This window comes from Hippocampus guttulatus, chromosome 3 (assembly GCF_054856545.1).
Source record: "Hippocampus guttulatus isolate MCC_2025c chromosome 3, RoL_Hgut_1.0, whole genome shotgun sequence".
NCBI lineage: Eukaryota > Metazoa > Chordata > Actinopteri > Syngnathiformes > Syngnathidae > Hippocampus > Hippocampus guttulatus.
Window position 1 is genome coordinate 1907067 of NC_141263.1, and position 25410 is coordinate 1932476.

At 44.9% G+C, this 25410-nt stretch overlaps 2 protein-coding genes across 11 annotated transcripts in view; both read right to left on the minus strand.

The window, feature by feature from the left end:
• tpcn2 (two pore segment channel 2) overlaps positions 1-4394 on the minus strand; it is an 89452-nt gene extending 85058 nt beyond the window's left edge. For 2 of the 3 annotated variants that reach the window (XM_086106225.1, XM_086106224.1), the window contains exons 1-2: positions 4279-4393; positions 4022-4205 (exon numbers count right to left, since the gene is read on the minus strand). In XM_086106225.1, coding sequence (XP_085962351.1) covers positions 4022-4163 — 142 coding nt within the window. In that variant the 5' untranslated portion in view covers positions 4164-4205; positions 4279-4393. Of the gene's footprint in view, positions 1-4021; positions 4206-4278 lie in introns of all 3 variants that reach the window. The other variant, XM_086106226.1, reaches the window with a different exon arrangement.
• An 8707-nt stretch (positions 4395-13101) lies between these two features.
• nadsyn1 (NAD synthetase 1) overlaps positions 13102-25410 on the minus strand; it is a 68062-nt gene continuing 55753 nt past the window's right edge. For 7 of the 8 annotated variants that reach the window (XM_086106192.1, XM_086106195.1, XM_086106196.1 and 4 more), the window contains 6 exons: positions 24487-24618; positions 23585-23654; positions 14851-14979; positions 13803-13979; positions 13650-13716; positions 13102-13332 (listed from right to left, as the gene is read on the minus strand). In XM_086106192.1, coding sequence (XP_085962318.1) covers positions 13684-13716; positions 13803-13979; positions 14851-14979; positions 23585-23654; positions 24487-24618 — 541 coding nt within the window. In that variant the 3' untranslated portion in view covers positions 13102-13332; positions 13650-13683. Of the gene's footprint in view, positions 13333-13649; positions 13717-13784; positions 13980-14850; positions 14980-23584; positions 23655-24486; positions 24619-25410 lie in introns of those variants that run through there. The other variant, XM_086106193.1, reaches the window with a different exon arrangement.

Here is a 25410-nt window from a genome sequence, read left to right on the forward strand (position 1 = left end):
CATCATAGTCACCTGCACAAAAGAATTCGCTCAAGGGGGAAGAAAGTTGGCCGAATGTTCGACTGCTTTCTGCGTTGGGGACTGTCGACAAATAACAAGGTGTCGGGTCGCATATGAGGAACAAATCACCATAAATCCATCCACCCATCCATCCATCCATCTTCTACCGCTTATCCGGGGCCGGGTCGCGGGGGCAACAGCTTTAGCAGGGAAGCCCAGACTTCCCTCTCCCGAGCGACTTCTTCCAGCTCTCCCCGGGGGATCCCGAGGCGTTCCCAGGCCAGCTGGGTGACATAGTCTCTCCAGCGTGTCCTGGGTCTTCCTCGGGGTCTCCTCCCGGTGGGACATGCCCGGAACACCTCACCAGGGAGGCGCTCAGGAGGCATCCGAATCAGATGCCCAAGCCACCTCATCTGGCTCCTCTCGATGTGGAGGAGAAGCGGCTCGACTCTGAGCCCATCCCACATGACCGAGCTTCTCACCTTATCTCAAAGGGAGAGCCCGGGCACCCTGCGGAGAAAACTCATTTCGGCCGCTTGTATCCGGGATCTCGTTCTTTCGGTCACGACCCATAGCTCGTGACCATAGATGAGGGTTGGAACGTAGATCGACCGGTAAATTGAGAGCTTCGCCCTTTGGCTCAGCTCCTTCTTCACCACGACAGACCGATACAACATCCGACCATAAATCAATTACGATTTTTTTCCCCCTTTCTGAATGCAGTAGTAGCGGGAAATGGTACAATTAATTTAACAATGAACATAGTCCTACATTGATAAAAATAATGACCCCCCCGCCCCCCAAAAAAATCTATAAAAACACCTTTTCTCATTCCAACTGCTGTAGTAGATGGCAACGGCAACCCACTAATTACTACAGCTCAAAAGTATCATCATCTCTCTCATCATGTTGAAATAGGAGACATTTAATTCTCCTGACCTGTATGTACAGGATGGGATATCGGTCGGGGGTGGTGACTTTGTTTAGGCGGCGGAAATCGCCACAGTGGCAACAACCGCCATAAGCTTTAGCCACCAAATGCAGGGGGGAAGAATATGGGCTGTTTGAGCGGCAGACGATGCCAAGCCGTTCCATGGCGAACTCCTCTTTGGCGATCTCAAACTTGGCTGAGTCGAGCTGCCGTGCACGAGCATAGGCTGAAGGGACTGCAGTGGCGATGTGGTGCTCCACGCTGTGCTTAGCCACAGCTGTGGAGAGCGCCGGCTTGGTAAGTAAGGTCAGGGAACTCAGAAAGCAGGCTTTGATACAGATCACTGGTAGGTATGTGTTTGAGAGGTCGAATGTGCAGGGGTACATGGCAAAAAGAGGTGGCAGTTTGTAACATCCAGAGGTCGATTAAACGCACAGAAAAGGTCCGCACCCAGCAGTAGAATGAGAGACCAGCTGGGTCCAGTACAGTCGGCATCCTTTCCATAAATTCGGATGGTTTGCCGTACCTGAGGCCATTGAGGGACAGAATTCGGTCTGCCTTCTCCAGTTCGGACAGGTCAAATGATCAGCTCATCAGCAAGCTCTGGAGGAGCCTAATAATGATACTGATCATTTGAATCAGGAGTGTTGCAGCAGGGTGAGATGGAAAACATGCAGGATAGCAGCCCTCAAGGACTGAAGTTGGACACCTGTCCTCTAAAGGAATGACTTGAGGACATTGTACTTGCCGATAGCTGGTGGAGCCTCCAGTAACAGCTTCGCTTTGGCTGTCATCGAGGCATGAAACACTGCCACCACCACATGCAAGTATTTCATGTGATCCTGTGGTGTTCCTCTGAGTAGGAACTGGGCCTCACTGTGCTGACATCACAGCCGTGGGTTGTGTGGTTAAATATTTGAGCAAGTTGACCATTTCGGGTTGCATCATTTTTGCTCACGTCAGGGTCACCTATTATGGAGATGCTGTCAATGACAAGACGAGGAGACGAAGGCAAGTCGTGTCTCTTTGACTCGCCACACAAAACTTTACTCTTCACATAGTAAGCAAAAAGCTACTGCTCTTCAACCAGTTGATCTCCATTGTCCCTTCGATCAAAGAAATGTCATCCTGCCAACACTCCCTTAAATACTGTATACAGGTCATTGGTGGATTTCTATCCCTTGTGGGTCACTCACCACAGGGCTACCATTGCCAACTTCTAGAGCAATCAAAGTGAGAAAATGTGTCTTAATGGATTTTTGGTGAATATTTTTCTGACTTAAATACCTCCTGCTTCTCCAGGGTGTGATAATTAGTAGGCTACCATCGCTATCTGAAACAGCACTCGGAAATCGCAGTGAGAAAAGGTGTTTTCATTGATTTTTGATGAATATTTTTGTCAACTTATGACTATTATGGTGACATAAATGTCACCTACTTCTCCATAATGACACATATGATGTTAATGTGAGCTGTAGTATTTAATGGCCTACCAATGCCATCTACGACAGCAATTAGAATGAGAGGTGTATATTGATTTTTGCTTCAGATTTTTGTCAATTTGTGACTATGTTTGTCCTTCAAATGGCTCATTTTTCTCCAAAATGACAGGAACGACAATTTGAGATGGAGTAATTAGTGGGTTACCATTGCCATCGACTAGAGCAATTAGAATGAGAGAAGGTGTTTTCATTTATTTTTGTTGAATGTTTTTGTCAATTTATGACTATTTTCGTGACCAAACTATCACCCACTTCTCCAAAATGACAGATATGACGTTCACCCCACCTGTGGTAGTTAGCAGGCTACCATTGCCATCTACAACAGCAATCAGAATGAAAAAACATGTTTTTATTGATTTTTGGTGAATACTGTATTATGGCCAATTTTTGACTATGTTCATCATTAAAGATAAGACAAACTTTATTTGTCCCACACTGGGGAAATTTGCAGACTACAGCAGCAAAATTGGGTGGAGGAAAAAGAAAAGTGTTTCATTGCACAAAATAAATGTTTCAGAAAAGAACTGTACACAGTTCAATGTAAGTGCAATATATATATATATATATATATATATATATATAAAATACAATAATATAATAAAATGGCTCCTACTCCTCCAAAATGACAGAGATGCTCTGGACTAATTAGTGGGCTACCATTGCCATCAACGACAACAATCAAGTCAAGTACAACTTTATTGTCAAATCAGAATGAGAAAACGTGTCAATGATTTTTGGTGAATATTTGTCAATTTATGACAACTTTGGTGACATAAATAGCTCTGAGTTCTCCAAAGTGACACATGTGATGTTGTTTTAATTTGTATTCATTAGTGGGCTACGACTGTTATCAATTACAGCAACTAGAATGAGTAATTGTGGTTTTATTGAGTTTGGTGTATATTTTTGTTAATTTATAACTATGTTTGTCTGTTAAATGCCTCCTACCAAAATGACAGACATGATGACAGATTGACACTTTGAACTGTAGAAATTTGTGTGCTACAGTTGCCATGTACTACAACAATCAGAATGCGGAAAATATATTGTCATGATATTTATTCAAGATTTTTGTCACTCCTATTTCTCCCTAGTGATAGATATCAGCACATTTTCAGCTGTACAAAGTAGTGGTCTACCATTTCCAGCTCCTACTAAATTTAGAATAGAAATACAAATCTTAGTTGATTTATGGTCATTTGTTACACATGTCACCCAAGAACATGTAATTTGTAGACCGTCCCTAAAACAGACGGGGAGCGAAGATCAAACATGAAACATCCGGAGAACTTTAACTCGCTCGGAGAGAAAGTTTTCACAACGTCTGTTTTGGTCGTTTTACGTCTACTCGGTCACTACGACCATTGTACGCGTTGTCAATGTGGCACGCCATTTAATCAAATATGTTCTATATGTTGCAGCGGTGGTCGAAAACGGGTGTCATAGCGCTTGAATTTGACGTACGTGAATGTGTTCAAATTATACAAAGTGGTAATCACATAAACGTTTCCGGATCGAGGCCTTAGAACTTAACTTAGTCTTTTCAAACTGATGACTAATTTGAAATTAAACATCGATCGGGTATCACCTGCTTGTCCGTCGACACTGCTCGAACGGCATTTGACCGGGAATGCCCGCCTCTTAGGGTCTCGGAGCTCTCTCCCCGACCAGCATCCGTAATCTCTGCGGGTTGCATCGGCACTATCCGCCAGCAGATGTTGTGATTCCATTCAAGAAAGGCAAACGTTGTTTTCCCCGCTTGTGTCCCTCAACTGTAAAAGTAATCATTTCGTTGTTGGGTGTGAAAAGTGTCACTGTGGAGCAGCTTTCAAACGTTGCCCTTACCAACTTTACGTCGCACTATGGCAAGTTCTGATCTGGTCGTGAGGAACGTGCCATGAGGAAGTCAAGTTCGTGCTATGCTTCTCCACTGTCTTAGAATAGTGACACTTGACACTCACTTCCTGACTTTAGACTCCACCTACAGTGTCTGCGTATGGTGCACTCTGCCGGCCAAACAAAGCTAGTTGAGACGAAACATTAATTTATGGAAAAGACATTCAAGGAGAATACTGTCTTTGTGAACAATGTATTTGTGGAAAAAAAAATTCAACTGTCTAGGTGAAAAATGAAAACGGTGATAGAAAAAGGGGGTGACATGAAAAAATGAGATTTGTTGCAAGGTAATCTCTGTCGCGAGCTCGGTTACAAAAAAATGCCATTCACTCATTCGCTGCCAGTGATTTTTATGAACCTTCGAAAATAATAAATATACGGTACATATGTCACACTTCACAGCCATGACTGTGATCTGTGTATCGCTGGTGACTGTGAGTGTGTGTGCGTGATCACACACACCCGCACACAGTCATGAACAATATACAAATCACAGTCATGACTAGTGAGTGCACACAGTATGTTTCTTTTAAATATGCTAATTTTTGAGAAAGTATTTAGCAAATGCGTTCCTTTTTTTCCACACATTTACGCTACAGTTACTTTTCTAACATCATCACTCAAAGTTTCTCTCATGCTTGGGGAGTAACGGAATACATCTATGTATTCAGAATGCAAAAACATTATATACCATTCAGTTAGAGAAAAAACACAATCACATTACAGAGACATTTAAACCCTTAAAGGTGAGGAGGGCCCACCAAAGGGCCCTCCGTCATCTGTCAAAACAAATCGCTGCTGCACATCATCAGCTGAGAACATGTGTGAACATGTTATACATCTTTTAAAAGCTGAGTTTCTGGAGATTTGAATGGTACCGTACATGTTACAATTGTCAAATTTGAACCGGAACTTGGGGAGACCTCAAGCTTTGATCCTGCAGTGTTTTCAAGTCCTAATCAACATTCTAAATCCATTTCAAGGCAGATTTTGTGAAAAGAAATTAGACGAACATAAGATTCGCCTTTTATTTCTGTTTTCGAACATCCATAGTTCAGTGACAGGAGCACTTATACAGATTCTTACTGTTTGGGAGAAATATTCATCATGATAAAATTTTGAATATTTCAAAAAGATACCAAAACTATGCTGGTACTCAAAATGGTTCAAGAACAGCTACAAATTTACTTTGGGTGCACCTTTCCACAGGCATTTTTGGCAAAGTTGCCCTCGGTTTAAGGGGTTAATAAAAATTTGGATTATTTTGCAGGATTACATTTTTATCCATCCATCCATCTTCAACCGCTTATGGCCGGGTTGCGGTGGCAGCAGCTTTAGCAGGGAAGCCCAGGCTTCCCTCTCCCTTGCTACTTCTTCCAGCTCTCCCCAGGGGATCCCGAAGCGTTCCCAGGCCAGCTGGGTGACATAGTCTCCCCAGCGTGTCCTGGGTCGTCCTCAGGGTTTCCTCCCGGTGGGACATGCCCAGAACACCTCACCAGGGAGGCGTTCAGGAGGCATCTGAATCAGATGCCCGAGCCACTTCATCTGGCTCCTCTCGATGTGGAGGAGAAGCAGCTCGACTCTGAGCCCCTCCCACATGACCGAGCTTCTCACCTTATCTCTAAGGGAGAGCCCGGACACCCTGTGGAGAAAACTCATTTCGGCCGCTTGTATCCGGGATCTTGTTCTTTCGGTCACGACCCATAGCTCGTGACCATAGATGAGGGTTGGAACGTAGATCGATCGGTAAATTAAGAGCTTCGCCCTTTGGCTCAGCTCCTTCTTTACCATGACAGACCGATACAACGTCCGCATCACGGCAGACGCTGTACCGATCCGCCTGTCAATCTCTCGCTCCCTCCTGCCCTCACTCGTGAACAAGACTCCAAGATACTTAAACTCCTCCACTTGGGGCAAGATCTCCTCCCCGAACCAGAGGGGGCACTCCACCCTTTTCCGACTGAGGACCATCGTTTCAGATTTGGAGTTGCTGATTTTCATCCCAACCGCTTCACACTCAGCTGTGAAACGCTCCAGTGACAGTTGGAGAGCCCTGCTTGAAGGAGCCAACAGTACCACATCATCTGCAAAAAGCAGAGATCTAATACTGAGGCCACCAAAACTGACCCCCTCAACGCTTCGGCTGCGCCTAGAAATTCTGTCCATAAAGGTTATGAACAGAATCGGCGACAAAGGGCAGCCTTGGCGGAGTCCTACCCCCACTGGAAACGATTCCGATTTACTGCCGGCAATGCGAACCAATCTCTGACATCGGTGGTATAGTGACCGAACAGCCCGTATCAGGGGGTTCGGTACCCCATACCCACGAAGCACCCCCCACAGAACTCCCCGAGGGACACGGTCAAACGCATTCTCCAAGTCCACAAAACACATGTAGACTGGTTGGGCGAATTCCCACATACCCTCGAGGACCCTGCTAAGGGTGTAGAGCCGGTCCACTGTTCCACGGCCGGGACGAAAACCACACTGCTCCTCCTCAATCCGAGGCTCGACTTCCTGACAGACCCTTCTCTCCAGCACCCCTGAATAGACCTTACCAGGGAGGCTGAGGAGTGTGATCCCTTTTTAAAAAGAGGGACCACCACCCCGGTCTGCCAATCCAGAGGCACTCTCCCCGCTGACCATGCGATGTTGCAGAGGTGTGTCAACCAGGACAGCCCCACAACATCCAGAGCCTTGAGGAACTCCGGGCGGATCTCATCCACCCCTGGGGCCTTGCCACCGAGGAGCTTTTTAACCACATCGGTGACTTCGACCACAGAGATAGGGGAGCCCACCTCAGAGTCCCCAGACTCTGCTTTGTCCAAGGAAGGCGTGCTGGTGGAGTTGAGGAGGTCTTCGAAGTACTCTGCCCACCGGCTCACAACGTCCCGAGTCGAGGTCAACAGTGCCCCATCGCCACTCTACACAGTGTTAGTGGTGCACTGTTTCCCCCTCCTGAGACATCGGATGGTGGACCAGAATTTCCTCAAAACTGTCCGGAAGTCGGCTTCCATGCCCTCACTGAACTCTTCCCACGCCAGAGTTTTTGTCTTGGCGACCACCGAAGCTGCATTCCGCTTGACCAGTCGATACCCGTCAGCTGCCTCTGGGGTCCCACAGGCCATAAAGGCCCGATAGGACTCCTTCTTCAGCTTGACGGCATCCCTTACTGCTGGTGTCCACCAGCGAGTATGGGGGTTGCCGCCACGACAGGCACCAACCACCTTACGGCCACAACTCAGATTGGCCGCCTCAACAATAGAGGCACGGAACATGGTCCACCCCCGGGACATGGGAAAAGCTCTGTCAGAGGTGGGTGTTGAAAACTCCTGACAGAGGATTCCGCCAGACGCTCCCAACAAACCCTCACAATACGTTTGGGTCTGCCAGGTCGGACCGGCATCTTCCCCCACCATCGGAGCCTACTCATCACCAGGTGGTGATCAGTTGACAGCTCCACCCGAGTGTCCAAAATATGCGGCCGCAAATCCGATGATCCAACCACAAAGTCAATCATCGAACTGCGGCCAAGAGTGTCCTGGTGCCAAGTGCACATATGGACACCCTAATGGTTGAACAAGGTGTTCGTTATGGACAATCCGTGACGAGCACAGAAGTCCAATAACGAAACACCACTGGTAAAAACGAGAACCAGGAAATAATGTAACGCGACAACAGAAAACGCTTGCAAAAAACAGCAAGGAAAGAAGATTAAACACTTACTAGTTCATGTATGCGCTTAGAATAATCCCCATGGGAAGAAGAAAATGTAACCAACAGCAATTGTATTGAATAATATTTACTAGTGATGGGTCCAGCGACACCGATGCGTTGACGCATGCGCCGGGCTCACAGAGCAAACCACGTGTCGGTACATGTGCTGCTTCATTACGTCACGTGATTGACACGTGAACTGCACCGGCGCAGTTTAGACTGCATCGGCTGCGTTGACACAGTCCAGGCTGCTAATTGACACATCGGCTGCATTGACACAGTCCAGGCTGCTAATTGACACATCGGCTGCGTTGACACAGTCCAGGCTGCTAATTGACACGTGAACTGCAACGGTGCAGTTTAGACTGCATCGGCTGCTTGGCACAGTCCAAGCTGCGCCACTTAGTCCAGGGGGCGTCGACTCAGTGCAGGGGGCGTTGACGCAGCAAAAGCCCGCACAGTGTATCCTAAGGAAGTGCGTCTGGCGACACGATGCCGATTGCCGAATCAAGCCAGACCTCACCTTCGCTCGAATAAAAATATATGTTTGGGCAATACGGAAAACACACTGATTATCAGAAAAAATGTGTCCGTCTGACTTCGAGCGTCATGTCGGCTGTCATATATAGGCTATTATTATATGAGAAGTGCTTTATGAACGTTTGTACTGTACGTCATACTCTAGTTGATTGAGAGGTCCCGCCTATAAGGGGGAGTTCCAGAAAGTGAATGCGAGTGAGCACACCGCATGTTTGATGACTCTGCCACGTTGCTATTAAAAGTCACATAAAACGTAAACCTTGTCTGCTGACCATCATTACACCGGCTAGGCTAGTTTAGCTGTTGTCGTAGTTCAAAGCTTAATATGTGGCGTGGGTTGGGTCGGCGCCGCGAGTACGTGCTCGCGCTCACGCGCTCACAGCAGAGAGCAGCAGACTATCGACTGCTGAGACGCGCTTCACTCGAGTGACGTTGCTACAGTACGTGCATATTATGGAGCAGCTTCCGGACAAATACAAATTGTCCGCCGTGTAGAGCCATTTTGATCTCCTTTTGGAGAATAAGGTATTTATTAAAATCTCCTTGTCTCTCCAAGTGCCTCTCTGATTTTTGACATGTCTTATTCCATTGTGTGTGTGTGTTCTCCACAACAGGGGAAATAGCATAACAGACTGAAATTTAAAACAATGGAGCATCTTATTTTTCTAAATCAAAATTTGTGAAGGCAAAGCCCACAAGCATCCTCATTCACATAATTTTCACATTATTGAAACACATTGAATGATACAATATGAATGCATGGATGTGAATGATATTGTCAAGGGTCAATGTCATCTTTATTGTCAAATATGCTTTATGTATGACATGCAGCATAGATGAAATTTCTTCCTCTCAATCCTCAGTGCATACATGCATGCAAACATGCTGTGCATTAAACACACACAGCTAAGAAAGGATAGCAGCTACCCTGTATAAAAAAGACATGTAATCTGAACAGTATAGACAATATAAACAATATAAACAGCATAAACAACAACATAAACAATGGCGCTTGTGGCTATTGTGGGTAGAGTGAGGTAGTGCATTGTATACACGTCATCATCAAATCAGTTTGTTCAGTCTGTCAAGTGGGTTGGCTGCAGGGATTTTGAAGGTCCACCAGGTGGCAGTGGTCAGCGACACAGTATCAGTACAGTATCAACACAGTGTGTCATTGTGTCGACACGCCTCATGAGGCCTCATGGACCCATCACTACTAAATCCTAACTAAACAAAGTCCAAAGTAGCAAACAAAAACCATGACTGAAGCTCAAAACTATCAATAACAGAAACATGACAAACAAACATGACAGCAGCAAAAAGCAACAGCAACAAACGAACATGACAGTAGCAAGAGCAAACAATGACCCGACCATGAGTGGTCGGGCTGGGAGTCCTTTTAAAGCACTAATTACCTAATGACCAACAGGTGTGCAGCTGCAGGGGGAGCCCTACAGTGCCACCTGTTGGTCCCAAACTGAATCATGACAGTCTGTATTGTCTACAATGTATTTGTGTATGTAGACTCTACATACACAAATACAGAGAGTACAGTTTTCTACTATTGCTGCCTAAAACATGTTGCTGGCTATTGCATGTGTTACTGTAGCTTGCTGACTGAGTCATGAGAGGACCCGCTTGCTGGCAATTGCTTTCTTAATCTTGGGACATACCGGAATGTGTGACCTGAAATTTGTGCTGACTGTCCTGGAAGTTGACAGGAGCTTCTATTATCTGGTGTTGTACAGTAAACAACATAACATCAAAGTAATCTGTGAGGACTTTAGATAAGAACTCTATCATGAAATTCAGGAAAGGGAGTCTGCAGTTTAATTTAAAAAAATGTCATTGATGTTAACTGTCTGTTTGACCTAATTGTAGGGTATCAAAACCTCCTTTGAAAAATTGCCCCTCCTGATCCCATCCTACTGTATGCCACAAATTTTATTTTCAATTAAGTTCAATTAATCAAGAACAGCCAATCAGAGACTGTGACAGAACCATGTGTCAGTCATTGCACTAATTAGTTGTCTTATACAGCACACACACACACACAAATCACACAACACACACGCAAACAAAAAACAAAAAAAAAGTTTGGCGTGACAGCACTACAAACTGAGCTCAACTCAATTGTATTTATAGAGCACCTTAAAACAGCCATCACTGTATACAAAGTGCTGTACATGGAGTAACTATCATGTATACAACAAAAAAAGCAATAAATCAGTAACAAAGATGGTAGAAAGCACCAAACAGTAAGACGAAGATCAAATCTGAATCATGCTGAGTCAAATGCCAAAGAATACAAATGAGTTTTGAGGCGGGTTTTAAAGATGGGCAGCGAGGGGGCTTGCTGTTCAGTGGGAGGTCATTCCAGAGAGAGTGAGCAGCAACGGAAAAGGCTCGATCTGCTCTGAGCCTCTGTTTAGTTCTTGGTATCTCTCATAATGTCTGGTCCGCAGATCTGCGGTGCCGGGAGGGTGTGTAGGGGCGGATGAGCTCAGAGAGGTAAGGTGGCGCGAGGTAATTTAAAAATTTGAAAACAAATCATGGGATCTTAAAAAGAACTCTAAAATGTATAGGGAGCCAGTGAAGGGATGCCAGAGTAGGAGTTATGTGCTCCGTCTTACGAGTACCAGTCAAGAGGCAAGCAGCAACATTCTGGACCAGCTGGAGACGGTTAATGGAGGATTGGCTGACTCCAAAGTAAAGTGCATTTCAGTAATCCAGCCTGGATGTGACGAAGGCATGAATTACTGTCTCAAGGTGCTCACGAGAAAGGAGAGGTTTTACTTTACCAGCTGCCTAAGTTGAAAGAAGCTGGATTTAACAACGGCATCAATTTGCCGGTCAAGTTTAAAATCACTGTCCAGTTTAAGACCCAAGTTTGAGACTGTTGACTTAAGATAAGGAGACAAGGGGCCCAAGTCTACAGGATGGGATGTACAAGGGCCACTGGGACCAAACACTACCACTTCTGTCTTTGTTTCATTGAAATTCAAGAAAGTGTGTGCCATCCAGGTTTTGATTTCCTCCAGGCAGGATAAAAGTGGCCTTAATGAGAAAGCGTCTTTTTTGCTCAATGGGGCATAGATCTGACAGTCATCTGCATAGCAGTGGAAGGAAATACCATGTTTCCTTAAGATGGAACCCAATGGGAGCAGGTACAGTGAGAACAGTAGAGGCCCCAGAAGAGCCCTGTGGAACACCTCATGACAGTGAGGCAGTACGTGACTCAGAGCAGCTAAGGCTAACACAAGAGGTTCGTTAAATAGGACCTAAACCACTTAAGAGCGCTACCGCCAATGCCCACCAAGTGCCGCAAACGAGTCAACAGAATACTGTGATCCACTGTACAAATGCTGCAGTTAAATCCAATAAAACCAGACACGTAGTCTCCAGTCTCAATTGCCAGGAGGATGTCATTAGAAACACAACAAAGCTGTTATGTGTGTAGTGAAGGTTCTGCTTACATACACGCTTCTTCCAATCAGACTTCTCACAGCGGCCAAATCGATTTCTGATTAATGTGGCGAAAAAGTGAAGACTTTTGCACTTTGAATGGCATTTTCTGTCATCGGGGATATCACCAGAGAATGCCATGACATTAAAACAAGCCTTCAATCAGGGGTTTTGTGGAAAGAGAAGGTTGTTCGGTAATGCTGTGAAATAAATCAAGAAAGAATTGAACTCTTAACACCAGACACCAACAAAGAACTCAAATGTGGGTTGGCCGAACGGAAAAGACAAATAGAATCAACATTTCCAGGCTGGGGAAGACCGACGTACTCTTTGCTGTCAGTCACATTAGTTCAGGTAAGTACATTATACATAATCAATAATAATATATATAATAATTATGCACAAACATGTTACAGCTGCAGTCAACCAGCATCCAGGTTAGCGTCCGGTCTCAAAACAGAAATAGCCGTGATATGAAGAAGTAAATGCCAATCTACGTTGTATTCATATTTTTAATTATTTTGGATCCTGGACTGGTTGCCAGCCAATTGCAGGGAACAGTCTGAATCCAATTATGGGATGAAGCGCTTTTAATCATTAAAAAAAACAAAAACAAGTCATTTTAGGAACCTACACTATTTTTTGTCTTTTAATTTTTTTGGACAGATGTGTTTGGGTTTCTCAGTTAATTTGTTTAAATCTTGTCATTGTTACTTCTTTAAGTAATTTTGGTAAGCTACTTTTGTTTTCTCTGTTTTACTTTTGAATGTCATTAACTATTCTGTTTGGAAATGCTCTTAGGTGTTGTGTCCCTGTTGGCGTGAAGCACATTGAGATGCCTTGTGTATGAAATGTGCTACCCCAATAAGGCCTTGCCTTGCCTTAAAAAAAAGCTGCGTCACACACCTGCTATGTGTTTAGTCAGCAGGAGCAGTACAGGGGTGGCTCCTAAATCTTGATCAAATTGTCCACTTACCCTTCTAAGTCATCGAAAGCTGAGCGCACATTACTGGAGTTTAAAAAACAAAACAAAAAAACAGCAGACATATGTTGTGTGGATGGGAAGATTTTATTTTTTTCTTTCTTCATGCAGTGGCGTTTGTTGCATTTTTTTACACTGGTTTCAAGCAATATCAACATTTTGAGTGTATGGTCACACATTTTGGGGGGCTAGGTGGTAGAGTCATCGTCTCCAAACCCAGAGGTTGGGGTTTCAATCCTCGGCCATTGCACCCATGTTGAAGCAAGATACTGAACCCCGAATCGCTCCTGATGCTGCATCTTCAGTTTGAGACAATATTAACCACATTTTTTGGTTTAACTGTGTATAATTGTACAGCCACCCCATTGAATCAATTAAGATTAATTACAAATTGAACAATCAATTGACCAGTCTTGAAAATCAGAAAACAGCTACTTTCGATGAATCCCATATCTTCTGTTTTTATAGACAATTGTAATCTCATTTATTGGTATAGGTGGTAATTTCATTAAACTAAACAAAATGCAATTGCAGTTGCTTGAACAGTTATTTCCTGTGCTGCATTGTGCTTAGATTTTAGTACAAAGCAGACCAACAAAATGTGGAATGTTTTTACCTGCACATGTATTCATTGGAAATGAACACATTTGTTATATTTGCTTCTTTGTTCCCATCTGTGATATCTGAGGAAAGAGAAACAGAATAAACTCTTACTGGCATTCAAATACATTGTTACGAGAAACTGGGCCTCTTACACTCTGTTTGCTACCTGATTGTCAATAGACTGAAACTGCCAGTTCCAGCGTGTGTTGTAGAGGAAAGGGCGCAGGTCAAAGCGGTTATCATCAGGACTATAGCTCTCAGCATGGTAGGATGGAGTCACAGTTGTCATCTTATGGCGGTTCATCGAGTACATCCTGAAGAAGTGCTTAACCTTCTGTGCAACCTTAAAAATTAGGTAACATTCAGTCATTCCTAAATGCACAAAATTCATTATCAGTTAATGAACTCCTTTGATAGCGGTGTCCACTTATATATGCTAAATTATACACGATATGTGCTGCATTTAACATGAAGGCCGCTATTTTGAATTGAATTGAAAAGTCGGCTTCGCCTTAAAATACAAAAGGTGATTCCGGCGATTCCTCGTGCCTGCGTGGGTTTTCTCCCGGTACTCTGTTTCCTCCCACATTCCCAAAAACATGCATGACAAGTTAGTGGAACACTTAATTGTCCTGAGGTGTGAGTGTGAGCACGGATGGTTGTTTGTCTATGTGTGCCCTGGGATTGGCTGGCAACCAGTTCAGTGTGCACCCCGCCTACGGACCGAAGACAGCTGGGACAGGCTCCACTGCACCCGCGACCCTCTTGAGGACAAAAAGTTAGAAAATGGATGGATGTACTGCCCGCCATCTCTCCTGTGCCTATATCTGTCATGCACCCAATGCCAGACTCCAATGACTGCCGATATTTGCATGTGCTCTCCAGGCAGTGATCTTCAGAAATCTAATTGGAACAGCATCTTACAAAAGCATCCAGCACCATCAACGTGCCCAATGCATCGTCACTTTCAGCCAGTTATCTGCAGTTCATGATGGCTTATCATGAGCCTACTTTTGTGCTGTTTTTTTCTCTTGAGGTTTTTGAAGATAACTTTCTTTTGACTTTTCTGTCTGTACTGGTTGTGCTTGTTTAAGAGCTGTGCCTGTCTTTTAAAAAACTCAATTGTATGGAATTGATTCTTCATGGAATCAAATACAGTATTGAAACATCAAATAAAGTATAAGTGTACTACGAGTGTGCGAGAGATCACTAACCTCTGTGGGTGACAGCACATCCTTCCACATGTGAATGAGTTTACAGAACATGCTGAAAGGTCCACATTTAGAAATCTTCCTCAGTCGTCCAATTACTGACAACTCTGAATAGGTCATCCCCATGTCAGCCTGTCATGACATGAAAGGTTAGAGAATATTACCAGACTTAGTCAGCTGTTCATCAAACTCTTGCTCTCACTGACAAGCAGATAGTAATTATACAAACCCCAATGCCAATGAAGTTGGGATGTTGTGGAAAACTTAACTAAAAACAGAACATAAATCCTTTCCAACCTATCTTCAATTAAATATACAACAAACACAAGATATTTAATGTTCAAGCTGATGGAAACACACACACACACACACACACACACACACACACACGGACACACGTATACACATTTACACACATACACACACATATATACATACATAATAAATCCTCGTCTCACCCCTCGGGTGGTGTCTGTCCCTCATTCAGCTCGGGTCCTCTACCAGAGGCCAGGAAGCTTGAGGGTTCTGCGCAGTATCCTTGCTGTTCCCAGCACTGCACATTTCTGGACTGAGATGTCCGATGTTGTTCCCGGGATCTGTTGCAACCACTCATCTAGTTTGGGGGTCACTGCCCCGAGTGCTCCGACCACCACAAGCACGACTGTCACCTTTACCTTCCAGGCTCTCTCCAGCTCCTCTCTGAGCCCTTGGTATTTCTCGAGTTTCTTGTGTTCCTTCTTACTGATGTTTCCGTCACTTGGGACCGGGACATCCACTACAACGGCTTTCCTCTGCCCTTTATCTATGATCACGATATCTGGTTGGTTCGCCATTACCATCTTGTCAGTCTGGATCTGGAAGTCCCACAGGATCTTCGCTCTGTCATTCTCCACCACCTTCGGAGGTGTTTCCCATTTTGACCTTGGGGTTTCCAGTCCATACTCCGCACAGATGTTTCGGTAGACTATGCCAGCCACCTGGTTATGGCGTTCCTTGTAGGCTTTCCCTGCCAGCATCTTACACCCTGAGTGTTGGATCATCTCAGGTGCCTCTTTGCAAGAACCTACACCTTGGGTCTTGTCTGGTGTGGTATATCTGGGCCTCAATGGCTCTGGTGCTCAGGGCCTGCTCTTGAGCAGCCAGGATGAGTGCCTCTGTGCTGTCCTTCAGGCCAGCCCTCTCTAGCCACTGATAGGACTTCTTGAGATCAGCCACTTCAGTTATGGTCCCGTGGTACATCCCGTGTAGGAGCTTGTCCTCCCATGATGGTCCCTCTTCCAGCGCCTCTTCCTCTGTTCCCCATTGTCTGAGACATTCTCTGAGTACGTCATCCGTTCGAGCCTTCTCCTTGATGTATTCATGGAGCTTGGATGTTTCATCCTGGACAGTGGCTCTCACACTCAGTAGTCCCCGGCCTCCTTCCTTTCGTCTTGCATACAGTCTCAGGGTGCTGGATTTGGGATGGAACCCTCCATGCATGGTTTGGAACTTTCAGGTCTTAACGTCCGTGGTCTGAATCTCTTCCTTTGGCCACCTTATTATTCCTGCAGGGTATCTGATCACTGTGAAGGCATAGCTGTTTAAACAGTCGCACAAGACTGCAGGTCCCGACATACCAACCTGTGCAGAGCCTGGATTGATTACAAGAAAGCCTATGACTCGATGCCACATACTGTACATGGATCACTGAATGCTTGGAGTTGTATAAGGTGAACATTATCGCCCTTCCGATAACGGGTATGCTGCTGTTTGGTGTTCGCAGTTTCCTGATCTATCGCAAAATTTAATCGACGGGAGCGGCTCTATTGGAAGTGAAGAGGCTGCCGGTCTAAGGATGGCATAGTGCGGATGTCCAACACTCAGACTCAGACTGTGCTCAACCACAAACTGTTGCGGTTTTGGAGCGTCTCTGCAAGATGGTCAAGAACTTGGAGAAACTGGAATCCGTGCTCAAATATTGACTGAAATCACGGATTTGGCGGATCGACGCCACTAAAGAGACATAAGCCACGGACTCAAGGATGTCTTAAATTCTTGGGCAGCCTGCTACCAAAACAACATCTGCTATCTCGACCTTCCCTTGATGAAAGTATGCACGGAAGCTAGTCCCCCACCATCACCCCCTCCTTCATACATTCCCTTGTTTTACCGTCTTCATTGTTTATGTCTTGTAACCTGTTGTGACTGTCATATGCTTGTGCAGGAGTTTTTTGCCTAACTCAAATTAACATTATCCTCAAAATGAGGATAGTTCGAGCGTGTATTTTTTTCTCCCCCTCTCCCTCCCTTGTGGTTTCTTTCTGACTTCCGGGTTGAGTGAACGCTGGCGCGTTTTGGCTGCCGCTGCTCAACCCGTATTGTTTGGTGTTTTTTGTTATTGTAAAGTGTCCTTGGGTGTCTTGAAAGGCGCTTATAAATAAAATGTATTATTATAAGTGGGATTCAAACCACCGTCTCCCGTACGCCAAACCGATGCCTTATCAACTGAGATATCCAGCCGCTCATGTACAGTATATATATATATATATATATATATATATATATATATATATGTGCATGCTTCCTTGCTCCTCTTGCGGCTGGATAGCTCAGTTGGTAAGATATCGGTTTGGCATACGGGAGACGGTGGTTCAAATCCCGCTTGGGTCAAAAATGAGCACATAACACCATCCAGTGTGGGTCCTTGGGCAAGATCTTTCACGCTAATGCCTACCTACCTCATACAATGATGAGAGACAATTCGTTTGAATGACATGCCGGCTCAGACGTCGCCCGGTCAAACAAGGTCTGCGACAGGTGCTGGGGAACCACTTGATGAAAAATGGGCTACTGGAACAAAGCGGAGATGGGCGAGATGCGATAACATGGCTCTGTTGGAATGCTACTACTCAAGAAACCCTAGTCAGAGGGGTTACATGCAGAGAATGTGGGCTAAATGGTTACTTCGAAACCCACAGTCACGGTTGACCACGAAACAACTAGTAGCTCAGTGTTCCAACATCCACAAACGGCAACTTCTGTCACAAGTTGAGATTGATGAGGTACACCGCAGGTTCCATGGTGAAGGGCCCCAGGCTGCCAGATGAATGCAGATGATGACATTGGGAGGCCAGCCCCAATGAATGAAATGCTGAGCGAGGCAGCAACTGACCTGAAAGCTAAGATCATGGCGAGAATGAAAGCTGGGCAACCTAGAAACCGATTACAACGGCTATGTGAAGTACCACCTGAAAGCCTCATGGAAAGTGTGAATGCAGCACTGAGGGCGATCCCTACCGTAACGATCACGGAAACCAATGAGCTGATATACGCTTCAGCATCAGTGATCGTAGAGATGCTTGGCTATAAGAGCAACCATGGAAGCCATGTCATACGTTACCCACCATGGAAAAGACGGTTGGAGGCTAAGATCAAGGCGGCTTGGAAAGATGTGAGTCAATTGACGGAGGCCCAGAGAGGTGTGATGAAAAGGCCGACACCCGAGAGGTACATCCAGATGACCATACCTGAAGCACTCGAAACTGCCAAACAAAGGCTCCAAGCCTTGTCCAGCCACTTAAAGCAGTACACGAAAGAGAATGAGGCCCACTGAATAAACAGGCTGTTCGCAACACAACCTGCAAAGGTGTACGCTCAGTGGCAGGGTCCTAACAACTGAGCTGACCCACCAAGACTGGAAACTGAAAGGTACTGGAAAGGCATATGGGAGAAGGAGGTTGCACATAACAGCAGTGCACAATGGCTGGTGACCCTGAGAGAGGAGCACAGCAACCTCCCTGAACAGAACCCAGTTACCATAACAGTGGCAGACATACAGGAAAGAGTCTCAGATATGAAGAACTGGACAGCACCAGGCCCGGATATGGTCCACACCTACTGGCTAAAGAAACTCACAGCACTCCATGAGCGCCTAGCAGCACAAATGAACCAGCTGCTGAGCGATGGGACTCACCCAGGATGGCTAACCGAACGGCGAACGATCCTGATCATGAAGGATCCCTCAAAGGGTGCAGTCCCATCCAACTATTGGCCAATAACCTGTCTCTCCACAACATGGAAGCTCATGTCAGGCATCATTGCGGCTAAGATACGTGGACACATGGATCAATACATGAGCGAAGCACAGAAGGTCCATCAGCTCCTGGTTGACAGAACAGTCGCACAAGACTGCAGGTCCCGACATACCAAGAAAGCCTATGACTCGATGCCACATACATGGATCACTGAATGCTTGGAGTTGTATAAGGTGAACAGGACCCTAAGAGCCTTCGTTGCGAACTCGACGAGGATGTGGAAAGCCACACTTGAAGCCAATGGCAAGCCACTTACAACAGCAGGCCCTGAGCACCAGAGCCATTGAGGCCCAGATATACCACACCAGACAAGACCCAAGGTGTAGGTTGTGCAAAGAGGCACCTGAAATGATCCAACACATAACTGCAGAGTGTAAGATGCTGGCAGGGAAACCCTACATGGAACGCCGTAACCAGTTGGCTGGCATGGTCTACCGAAACATCTGTGCGGAATATGGACTGGAAACCCCAAGGTCAAAATGGGAAACACCTCCGAAGGTGGTGGAGAATGACCGAGCAAAGATCCTGTGGGACTTCCAGATCCAGACTGACAAGATTGTAATGGCGAACCAACCAGATATCGTGATCAAAGATAAAGGGCAGAGGAAAGCCGTTGTCGTGGATGGAGCGGTCCCAAGTGATGGAAACATCAGAAAGAAGGAACACGAGAAACTTGAGAAATACCAAGGGCTCAGAGAGGAGCTGGAGAGAGCCTGGAAGGTAAAGGTGACAGTCGTGCCTGTGGTGGTCAGAGCACTCGGGGCAGTGACACCCAAACTAGATGAGTGGTTACAACAGATCCCGGGAACAACATCGGACATCTCAGTCCAGAAAAGAGCAGTGCTGGGAACAGCAAGGATACTGCGCAGAACCCTCAAGCTTCCTGGCCTCTGGAAGAGGACCCGAGCTGAATGAAGGACAGACACCACCCGAGGGGTGAGACGAGGAATTTTATATATATACAAGTGTGTGTGTGTGTGTGTGTGTGTGTGTGTGTGTATATATATATATATATTATAGCTGTCAAACGATAAAAATATTTAATCGATTTAAAAACGCAACTGTCAAAATGAACTCAAATTTACTCATACAGGGTGACCCAAAAAAATGGGCCCCAACTCTAATTAGGCCCCGTTTCTTCGTGTTTTGTCCGAATGAAATGAAACTTTGGCCATAACTAGTTTATTATATTCAAAACATCACATCAAAACACTAGGGTCTTTGGCCTTTTTTCTCCGTTCTACAGCATATGTTCTGGATGGCCTCCATTTAGCTCCGTGCATTTCTTGAGGCGCAGCACGAAGTTGTCCATGACGTTCTTACAGACTGAATTGGTAATGGCTCTCATCTCCTCCCTGATGGCTTTCTTGAGTTCCGTGATGGTTCTGGGTTTCCCTGCGTAGACTCTGTCCTTAAGATAGCCCCAAAGAAAAAAATCTGGGGGTTTAGGTCCGGGCTATGGGGTGCCCACTCAAAATCAGTCTTGAGACTGATCACTCGGCCTCCGAAGTTCTCTTTCAGCCAATCTCGGGACAGGTTTGAGGTGTGAGAACTTGCTTCGTCTTGCTGGAACCAGAACTTGCTCATGAGCGACGGGTAGATGGTCTGGAGCTCATTCTTGAAGGTTTTGAGGACCTCCACATACCGCTCCTTGGTGACTGTCACTGCTGCGCCAGATTCTTCGATGAAGATTGGTCCAATGATGCCTCTGGCCGAGATTTCTGGTTCCGGTTCTGGTTTCCGCTACGTACAATCTCCTTACACAGCTTGTAATGGAGGCTCTCGCTGGCAATCCGTAGTGGAGTCGTTAGATGCAATGCGAATGATTTCAGCTTGAGTCGAGCTGTGGACAATGTTGACAGGCTTGCATGCAGTAGCCATACATTTAGCTATGGCTTCAGCAAATTTGTTCTTCGTCGTGTCATCCATTTTCTTCGCTTTGAACTGATCCATAGCTGTCTGTCTGAGACGAGGGGGCGGAGTACTCACATCAGCTGTGTGCTTGGCCATTAAGTGGTACTGTATTTACAGTTTACTCCTGCAAAACATCCAGGTAACTTTGGTCTTGTCAGGGGAACTATCTGGCAACTTTTTAAAAGTAAACTTTCCAGTCATGAACTCTTTAAGTATCCGTTTCCGGTGTCTCGCGCTGCCGTGGCTGGCAAAACAGACATTGGCGTGGACCTGTGCAGCATTCTTGTTGTATTGTTTCTTGTTCATTTATAGAGCAACGTAACATCCGCTGTGACGTGTGCCGTGTTAATCTCACGAGAAAAAAATTTAATCACGTTAAAATTAATTTAAATTAATGCCGATAATAATGTGCTAAACTGACAGCTCTAATATATCACACACACACACATACATATACATATATCTCCAGCCTTCGTGAGTAGGGTTTGCATGTTCTCCCTGTGCCTGAGTGCGGTTTTTCCTCCCACATGCCAAAAGCATGCATGGCAGGCTCATTGAACACATCTTTATTTACTAAGTGGCGAATGCTTAAAAAAATCAAAAGTTCATTCATTGTATTGTCATAATTTCATCATTTAATAAAACTCTTGCTGCGGCCAAGTGGTAGACTGGTTAGCGCGTTGGCCTCACAGTTCAGAGGTGCAGGGTTCAATTCCAGCTACGGCCTCCCTGTGTGGAGTTTGCATGTTCTCTCCGTATCCCCCAGTTTCCTCCCACATTCCACAAACATGCATGGCAGATCAATGGAACACTCGAAATTGTCCCTAGGTGTGAGTGTGAGCGCGGATGGTTGTTCGTCTCTGTGTGCCCTGCGATTGGCTGGCAACCGGTTCAGGGTGTCCCCCACCTACTGCCCGAAGACAGCTGGGATAGGCTCTAGCACTCAAATGTTCAATGATTTAGAATTTAATGCCAGCCAAAAAAGCTGGGACAGGGGCAAGTTTACCGCTTTATTAAAACAATCGTTTTCAAATCAAGAAACCAGTCATAATTAAATAATCAGTCGTGTAACAAAGTTGCTTTCACATGTATTCGATAAATTTTGTTATTTTTAAAATTAAGTCATTTAGTTATGTTTCAAATCAAGTAACTTAGTTACTTTTGAAATCAAGTAATCAATAAAATAATTTAATTACTTTTAAAATGAAGTAAAGAAAGGCACTTACTTTAATAAACAATTTTACTGGTTAATTTCGAAATCCAGTAATCAGTAAATTCAGCTACTTTTAGAATTAAGTCTTCCCAAAAGTAACTAATTTCCTTTAAATATCAAGTAATCAGTAGAGTAACTCAATTACTCGCAAGAAACCGATCGTCTGCCTTCCGGGACACGCCCACCGGACTGTCCCACCAAGAACTTCTCGTCTGGCCTCATCAGACCCATCTTTGATTTTGATTTAGAACTTAGTTTCATGTGTCCCGGTGGTCGGCTGGTTCGTGCGTCGACCTCACAGTGCACAGGTGCAGGGTTTGATTCAGATTCCGGCCTCCCTTTGTGGAATTTGCATGTTCTCCCCGGGCCTGAGTGGGTTTTCTCTGGGTACTCTGGTTTCCGCCGATATTCCACAAACATGCGTGGCAAATTAATGGAACACTCGAAATTGTCCCTAGGTGTGAGTGTGAACGCGAATCCTTGTTCGTCTTTGTGTGCCCTGCAATTGGCTGGCAACCGGTTCAGGGTGTCCCTCACCTACTGCCCTTTAGGCTCCAGCATCCCCCGTGAACCTTGTGGGGATGAAGCGCATCTGAAAACGGATGGATGGATGGATGGATGACTTTAGTTTCATGTTTTCCTCCTGGGTTTTTTTTTGTCCCATAAGGTTATTGTGTCCACCTGTGCAGGTTTTCAGGATCCCTTGTGTTTCATGTTACCCAATCAGCTCCATCTATCACTTTGTGTCTTGTCCATGTGTTCCTTGTCTCGTCAGTTTGTTTGTATTTATTTCCTTATTTTCTTTCAGTCTTTGTTTGTTGTCTTTATCACGTATAACTGCTGTTTGTTTGCTGTACAAGTCAAGCTGGTTTCCTAGTGTTTGTAGTTACCTTGATTCTTGTTTTGAATTTCTCTTGATACACCCTGGACCTCGTTTGTCTTGTGGTCCTTTAAATTGTATCTCAGACTGTGATTTTGATATTCCCACTGGCAGTTCCCTCACAACTTAGGTTGGGAATTGGGTGGTGTCCCTTGGAAGGCGGGGGAGAGGGGGTGTGATTGGTCGTTCCTTAATGCACTCGTTGCTATGCAGTTGCTGTTGTCCTTTTATGCTTTCAGCTTTTTACGTGAACTTTATTCTGTCATTTAGGATCAATATATAAACTGGAGTTACTCATTGATATGGTGTCTGTATGTCAAGCCTTCCCCCAGTTCGAGTGCCATTGTTCTCCCATATCATCTGCATTAAGGACTGCTCTCTAGTCACATTGTCTTTTCATAGATAAGGACTTTTACTTTTCAACTTCCGTGTCATATTTGCTTCTGGATCCGAATTCATCTTCTCACGTGACACAGAGAACTTAGCAGGATCATTGGGACACACAAAGCCCTCTACCACAATAAGGTGATGGCTCAGGGAGGGGTGTATGTTAGTCGAAGCACAAATAATAGCCAAAGGCCATCAGCTAAAAAGGTTTCAAGCATTGAGAGGAAGAAAGACATGTTTTATTATTGAGAACAGTTTTTAATTTCATACCTCATCTGTCTGTGACACCTGTCCGTCAGTCAGAGGCTCTAATTCAGCTGTGGGTGCAGCAGCCAGGATGCTGTAATAAGAATAAATGACTGAGAAACTGAAATCCTAATACTGTAAATTAAAAACAGAAAAAGTACATAAAATTTCAAGACATGAGTATACGTTTTTTTGATGACGTACTTTCACGACAGTCACACGTTGACTACTGAGCGAACTAAATTTCCTGCAGCATTGATTGGACAAGCAATGTAATGTGATCATCTGCAGCCAGCGATGGCCAAGTGGGCGTTTCATAACTAATTGACATGTTGAGTCGGGTGTGACTTAACCACCACGGTAGAGGCTCCGTCGAACCCGAGACCGATTCACCGAACCCCTAGGGTTCGATCGAACCCAGGTTAAGAATCACTGTTTTAGATGTTTCTCTTCCCCAATACACTTGATCAGGATTGTTATCAGGAGTTGTCCATCTCTTCTCCAATTACATTACATTGTCAAGCATGAGATGTTGTGAAACATTAACGCTATATGCTTGAAATCCTTTTTTAATCATCTATTCATCATAAGTATTGTTTCATCCCATAATAAGTAAGAGTAAAGGAACAAAATAATTTGTTCTTCATTGTTGTTTCTGACTTATCTTCTACCATCCAAGTTGTTGAAAAGAATCCTGTTCTGAAAGTCGTGAAGTTCTGAATATTATGATTTCTTTGCATGTGAGTTGTTAGTCTCCTTTAAGAACAGGTGTGCCTCATAGTGTTGTCCTGTCTGGAGGCACTACAAATAGTCAGAGTACCAGTTTTAGCTCATTTTAACATAATTACCACGAGCGGGATGGATTTAGTTTGTGTAAATTAGTCAACTCAGTTTACTACCACATTCAGCAAATCAGAAAACCTCACCTTTTCAGAGCTGTGAGCTGGAATTGGTTCACACAGAACTGTAGGAAGCCCTTCAGGTCATTTTTGCTAATACCTCCAATTGGATTAATATCAGCACTGGAGCAGTCATACTTTGTAAAATAACCTGTCAGACTGAGAAGAAAATTAGTCAGGGCTAGAAAATATAGCTGAGAAAATCACAAGCATGTAAAATATTTTGGTATGAGCAAACCAGGCACTAGTTTGGCATACTACTTTTTCACCAAAATTTTGCCAAGGCACGAATTTCAGATAGGAAAAAAATCCATAGTACACCAAAACGACTTACAAATAGTGGCTATACAGGCTAATTATGTACCTTCTGTCATTTAGTGGAAGAGCATTTTATAGCTCTGCCTGTTAATGTACTGTACGTGGTAAGATAAGATAAGATATCCTTTATTTGTCCCACACTAGGGACAAATTTAGGAATTTAAAAAAATCTTTCAGCAGAAAATATTCATTCATTCATTCATCTTCCGAACCGCTTGATCCTCACCAGGGTCGCGGGGGGTGCCGAAGCCTATCCCAGCTGTCTCCGGGCAGTAGGCGGGGGACACCCTGAATTGGTTGCCAGCCAATCGCAGGGCACACAGAGACGAACAACCATCCACGCTCACACTCACACCAAGGGACAATTTAGAGTGTTCAATCAGCCTGCCACGCATGTTTTTGGAATGTGGGAGGAAACCGGAGCACCTGGAGAAAACCCATGTAGGCCCGGGGAGAACATGCAAACTCCACACAGGGAGGCCGGAGCTGGGTGATATATTTAGTTTATTAAATTACGGCGGAAGTGAACCTCTGCACTGTGAAGCCGACGTGCCAACCACTGGTTGGTTGGCCCGGTGGCCGCCCGCAGAAAATATTTTTTAGTCCTAATAAATCCCAATGGATAATTTTGGG